The sequence below is a fragment of the Ciconia boyciana genome, chromosome 2 (assembly GCF_034638445.1).
Source record: "Ciconia boyciana chromosome 2, ASM3463844v1, whole genome shotgun sequence".
NCBI classification, from domain to species: domain Eukaryota; kingdom Metazoa; phylum Chordata; class Aves; order Ciconiiformes; family Ciconiidae; genus Ciconia; species Ciconia boyciana.
In genome coordinates this window covers 146,536,157-146,542,946 of record NC_132935.1, presented here as the reverse complement: position 1 = coordinate 146,542,946, position 6,790 = coordinate 146,536,157, and the positions used below count along the sequence as shown (strand labels likewise).

Genomic DNA, 6,790 nt, shown 5'->3' with positions numbered 1-6,790 from the left:
CTTTGTACTAAGAGGCAACAAACTTTTCTGCTTCAAATTATTCAGATATGGTTAGTCCACTTTAATTATTGCATATAAAAGTGTTTTATTCTTTTCTTCGATCAGACTGGCAGAGATCACTTAGAGCATTCAACTAGAACAGTCTCAATAAACACTAATCAAAAGCTCCTGTGAGTTTGAACATGGGATCTGGTAAACTCAGTAACAAACAAAACATAATTCTAAACATTCATGTTTACAAAAAAATATTACAAAATCTGAACAATAAGTTAATATAGTGAAATAGTTATCTACTGTTCAGATATAAAAATCCCAGCAACTTAATTTATATATCACTATAGCAGACATGACAAAATTGTGAATAATGCTATCCACTGTCATAAGTGGTACTTCAAGATTTCCACCAGAAAACTTATATTTTAATTTTCTGTTCATATATAGCCAAAAGTAAGAGGCAAAGCCAGCCTAATAGTAATCCAAGGTTCTGTAGGAGAAACATCAACCAGGGTCGCCGTGTCTGAATATGAGTCATTTCAGGAAGCTAAAAAAAGAATAAGACACCAGAATGAGAGCCAGATATATTAATCTCTGGGAAAAAAAGTCTTATGGGAAAACAAGGCAAACTTCATTAAAAAAACTTTCAAAATGCTAAGTTTCTGAATATAGCTATTAATCTGTAGCATGTTCTGTACATTGTAACAACGCCAATCTTGACAGTGAAATATTTAAATTAATCAAATTCTGCCCATTTTGGTTCTTTTACTAGTACCGACAAGAATTATAAATGAGATTCCAAAATCTGTTAACTTCTCAATAGTTTTTAGTAATTTTATACAGCTGCCCATAAGGAAATGCTTATTTAGTAAAATTAGCGATTCCCTTTTGTGGGAATAAACTAGTTTGAGGTTTTTTGTTTTAGGACTATATATAGGGTCAATCCTGCTCTTACTGAAATAACTGGCAACACTCTTATTTACTCAGGCTTTAGTAAACATACAAATAGAAAACAGGATTTTTAAAATATGCTTGAAAAAATTACATTTAATATTTTTCTCTGTGAGTTTTAAATCAAGTAAGGGAGCAGCAGCTGTTTATAATCATATTAAAAGCTACTTACATTGACCTTCCACCCTACATGGTCTCTTGTATCAAAGTTTTAAACAGAATGTATGTCTCAACAGAGCCTGTGAAAATGATGTCTCAGGCTCAACCTGTCTTAGGATTTATACTTTACGTATTATAGACAGCAGGGGAGACACTAATGACTGCTGATACTTTCACATCAACTTTGGAAATAAATGTAGAGCAATGGCCTGGTACTGACCTTTGGTTTTGGTTGGGGTTTTTTTGTCTATTTGTTGTGAACTTGAGAACAAGAGTGAGTGGTCCTGGCACTCTCCCATCGCGTTGCCTTCCTGCTCCACTTCCAGCCCGTGCTTGAATGAAGCTACTTATTTCCTCTGCTCTGTAGAGCCTCCTCACAGGAGCTGTAACAGCATCAGCCACTGGGAGACAGTGGAGTGGTGCTGACCAAGGAGGCTAACAGGGTATGTTTACATCTATTTGCTATGCTTGTCCTTCCCCCTGTCAGAGACAGGTTTCTGGGTCTGCTTCTCCTGCACGCTTCTTTCTCTGGAACTTGGCATGGGCCCAAAAGAAAACTATAGGGAAATATCTGCCTCCACTTTAAAGTTTTGCATAAAAATAACAGGCAAACGCAAAGGTCCTGGATCTTCATAACAACTAGGCCGTGGTTTAAATTACGGTACAAATTCATGTCTTAGAAACTCAGGTAGTTATACTTAATTTGTATTTAAAGATCATCAGAAACATTTAATCTAAAGCCAATGTAAACACCTCAAAGTTCTGATGTAAATCAAAATCTGAACTGACAGCTTGTCAGTGTTCAGAGCATGTGGGTTTTGTTTTGCATAGAAGTAAAAACTGTTAATTAAGACCTAGGCCTGAATCCAGGGTTCCAGTCTAGACCTTTGGTGTTTCTAATTTATCCTTATAATCAGTCTATTATTTCCTCCTCCCCAGCACATGAGTGAACAAGTTCGCTAAAGAGGAAACTTTTTCCCCTCCCAGTGCAAAAGCTAGTATTTTCTCTTATCACTGTCAGTGCCAATTTATGAGTTACACATATGCACAGTAGGTTCCTAAGAAATTTTTAAAAAGGAGTTCTCAGCAGGTAGTACCCTTCCTATGCCCAGTGCAGATCTCTACTCCTCCACCTAGCCTATGTGCACGTTATCAAGTGCACAGGCCATTTCTATAGCCTTACCTAGTGTGACATCCCTGCTTAGCTCTTTGCAAATAAGTTGATTGCTGACACAGTATCAGCTGTGGTTCCCCAACTCTCTCTCTGAACTTGCCTAGACACAAATGTGTGTGGTACAGCCGGGAAATGCTTGTGTTTGGGAAGCATAAGCCTATGCAACTGGTAGATGCAAAACACTTCACAAATTAAGGGAAGATAGCACCACATCCAAGCTGTTGAATGCCATTGCACTTACTAATGCTTGAAGTCTGTTGGAGGCAAAGAGTTACTGTTAATCAAGGAACTACTCTATTCCAACTCCAGCTCATGTTTTCATCATGAGCACACAAAAGATATAAAGAATTAGGGAGCAACATGCTGAAAGAAGGCAGGAGGGGCTCTCAACCATGTGCTGGCTAAACAAGAGTTCTACCAAGCTGGGGCGTATATGGCATGACTGCTGCACTGCAACAGCCCAATAAGTCACTTTATCTCCAAAATTGGAAAGATTTTTAAGGTTAGTCAGAGGAAACGTCAGCTAGTTCCCTCAGGGAGTGATTGGCTAGCTCCTATTTCTTGATATCCTTATCGTCTTTCTTGCCTCTATCTATCTCACTCCTTTCAAATTAGACAGTAAGTCTTTCTGGTCAGGAACCACTATGATCTGTACAATCACTCAGAAACGATGTCCCAGTCCTTGGGGTTTAATACAGTGCATGTGATTTCATAAATATTTATCCATAATGATTACTTCATAGATTCTCATTTAAGAGGCTGATACGGGATTTTCAAGTTTGTTTCCCAAGAGGAAAAGGGGACATGTTTTGTCAAAGAAACTATTCATTAGGAGTGAGTTGGTCTGTTCCATTCCATATATTGGTGTCTCAAGTGGCAATTCAGATTAAAGGTATGTTAAAGAAAAGCTATGTTATTAATTAAAAGATCTGTGGAAATAGTGCAAAGTTATGAGTATACTTATGACCTCTAAACAGATATCAAGTACAAAAAAATCTCATTATACTGCTCATAAAAAGCTGTTTTTCAGGGGATTTAATTTGGTAAACAACAACTAAACCCACTATATTACAGACGTTTACTCACATGCATATTCTGAAGCAACAATTTATGTTGCAATATTACACCTGTGCATACACATTTACAGGACAAAATACTTCTCCCATCCACCTTCCCCAGTTACTGGGAAGATGAAGTTTTGCAGAATTCCTTGGTGAAAAATGATGAAGGATATAAATAATTTGATCTTTTGTCCTTTTCTTCAGATTTCTAAAATGATTAGTCTACTCTGCTTGTTGATGGAGCTAGAATGCCATTTGTAGAAATGAAAAACCTTTAATTAACCACAGTAATTTTGTGCAACCTTGACTGCGGCGGCAGTCTCACAGTGCTGTCCTGTCAATGAACCTCCACCTCACATACCTCAGTGTTCCTCAATGCAGAAACCAGTGAGGCTGTTCAGTTTTATTTAACTGCTGCTCTCTTATTTCACTGCTGCTCTGACAAGCACATGAATATGTGAAAGCCCATGAAACAAATACTGAAAATTATAGTCAAGCTTTGTACACCATTAAGTATTTGTACACCATTGGCAGGAACACTGATGATTGCTGTTTGTAGATGAGAATGCAGCAGAGAATAGAAGTTATTTCTGTGCAGAAAGTTGAAAAATACATAAAGCATGGCTGATTTTCTTTTGAGATGTACAATACAAACATATGAAACTTTTCAGCTCTATAGATTCCTGCAGTGCTACAGGAATTTTTTAAAAAATAAAATAATTCCTGTGATATTCACATTTGCACTTCTGACAAACATAGGTGAGCAACCCAATGGCAGTTCTTTTGACAAAATGCAGAGAAAGACTGATTGGAAACCTATTAATAAAAGAGAGGTGAGAGAAGTAAGATCCTCCCCTCTGTCTCCCTTCTTTCTCCTCTTCACATCGAGAACAAGATTATGGTGACAAGCTGAGAACAAGGGAAAACGTCCCTGTCTCTGCCTGGAACTGTGTCATCTCTTGGGATTTACAGCTGGCACACTGCTTTGAAGACTCAGGGAAAAACATGGTGGTGTTCTAGGAGCCTTGTGGATCCCTGACGGATGCTGATCCTACACTGAAGGAAAAATATGCCTAAATCATTTATAGCCACATTAGTAAAACCATGCCTATCGAGTAGGTAGGCAGCCTCACTTCCAAATTTCTCTGTGTCAGAACAAGATGCAGCTTGGTACACAGTGTTCTTCTCTGTTATTTAGCACCTCAGTCAGGACTGTTGACACATCCACAATCCTTAGGCAGTTCCCTCATAAGCTCTTAGGAGCACTTTATGTTCACTTCACTTTTGTTACAATAACAAAAATAGACTAAAATACACCCAATGTCTACAGTCAATTATTACAAGTAGATTTTTAAATAGGTTATAATACTGGCATGGCATATCAGGTTTAAAGTATTATGCTTGAATCTGGTAAATGATATCTCAGGCATGAGGTGGGGGGTGGTAGTGAACACAACAGAGAGACAGCCAAGCTCAGGAAAAACACAGTAATAATTTATGAAGAGGCAGACCTCTCTTTTTTTCCCTCTTGGTCTAGTCACTCAAAATATTCCATCTTTGTTCAGAAGCTTGCAAGCAACTTTACATTAACACAGGTTGGTTAAAGAGCCATGTGACAAAGCTGGCAAGGTAATTAAGTTCTGCATTGTTACAAGTGTAACAGCTAGCCATCTCTTCAATAAATGATGTAGCCTGAGGCATCTGCGTGAGTTATGATTCCACCACATTCTTCCACAGTCCTCAGACCTTCCTCCTACTGTATATCTTCACACTTTATTTTCCTATAGTCAGATCATTGCTATTGAACTGGGAGTATGAAAAATGTTGGGCGAATATGAAAAAGTTGAGGTAATATCTGATGGGTTTTTAATTGCTTAGGAGTTCATCCAAACCTCTCTGAGCTAGAAAGGCTGGCCAGGAAGAGCACAGGATAAGCATCTTGCATTTTAGTTCAGAAACAGCAAATTCGTGTTGAAACAATGGATGAAAAATATATAAAGAAAAGGGCAGTAAAAAAAAGTAACCAACTTCTTCAAGATTTTAAAAAATCCTGCAGGTTCAAATGTTTCTCTATGTTGTACTAAGCAACTCTATCAGGTCTAAAAAATATATTGTTTACCTTTCCCCTTTAAAAGTGCTTTATGCCTTTCTCATATATTACCCTTTTAATGGCCTTTATTTCACCTTTTTATTACTAATTACACCTAGCATGGCAGTGACACAAAACAAAACCAGACTATTGTTCTAAGCACTGTACACACACAGGGCAGACAACATGCTCTTCCCAAGAAGCCTATGAACTCTTTTGCCCTCCAATTTCATCCACTTGCATTTGTTGGACACTCATCTGTGATGTGGCTATGTTAAAAGAAAAATAGAACAATAGACTGAAGTTCTCACCATTTCTGCTAAAGATAAATACAAGAACATTCCAGCTGTAACAGTAAAAATCCAGTTTTGAATGCATGGGTCAGTTGATACAGAAAGGCCAATATAAAGTCCTAAGAATGCTGTTAGCGCACTTATAAAATTCATCAAAATTGCAATCTTCGTGGGGACCCCTGTACTTAGCAGCACAGCAAAATCTCCTGCACAGAGAGAAAGACAGAAAATTTATTATTTAGATGATAATATATTTGTAAGACTCTTGGTAATAAAACTTGAAGGAAAAAAAATAAGATATGCACAAAGATAGCGAATGATGGAAGATTGCCCTTAGATTTCTGTAGAATTAGTTATAAAATCATCCTGTGTGAAAAAAAAACAAAACCAAAAAACCCATATTGCCTTGTATTTGTTTAGCTGTTCCTAAAGATAGCATACAGTATACAGGAGTGGCTTTCTGTTAGTTCTCGATGTTCTGTGACATTTCCAACTTGGATACACGAAAAAGTGAAGTCACATGCTTTCCCAGAGTTTCTAAATCTTTCTCGACTGGGAACTTGCCAGTTCAAATCATGTGAGTATATTTGCAGCATGGTCTTTGAGTGTTTTACAGGTGCTGCAAGTCAGAAAATCCTATGCCAGTCTGATTCCAGTTTGAGTTTAATTCCACTGATTTCAGACCTAATCAACTTTGGTAAGTTGTACACCAGAATCCCATCACAGATTTTTCTTCTAAAATAAATGATTTCATAACAGGTCCACGGTAAAAGATTTCAAAAATTCTCCTCTGTGGGTGTAGAAATGACACTTCGACACTGGGGTACTACTGCCCCAGAATTAAGAAGGTCTGTCTTTGGAGTTAACTGTTCAGTATTTTGGTAATTTCTTTGCTATGCAAACAAGAGTTACCAGTTTTACAGCAATTCGCCATCCTACCCTTTTGTTTGGGTAAGTTTTCTACATAGACAGCACAAGAAATCTTCAGTCATTTAAGAATACAAATGAGAATCTGCAGTTCTCATCTCAAACTTTCCAACTTATGTATGATCATCAACACAACATCAGG

At 37.5% G+C, this 6,790-nt stretch overlaps 1 protein-coding gene across 1 annotated transcript in view; it reads right to left on the bottom strand.

The window, feature by feature from the left end:
* Positions 1–412: 412 nt before the first annotated feature.
* Positions 413–6,790, bottom strand: part of SLC39A12 (solute carrier family 39 member 12) — a 32,820-nt gene continuing 26,442 nt past the window's right edge. The window contains exons 11-12 of the mRNA XM_072851515.1: positions 5,740–5,927; positions 413–541 (exon numbers count right to left, since the gene is read on the bottom strand). Of these exons, the coding sequence (XP_072707616.1) occupies positions 413–541; positions 5,740–5,927 (317 nt within the window). The remainder of the gene's footprint in view (positions 542–5,739; positions 5,928–6,790) is intronic.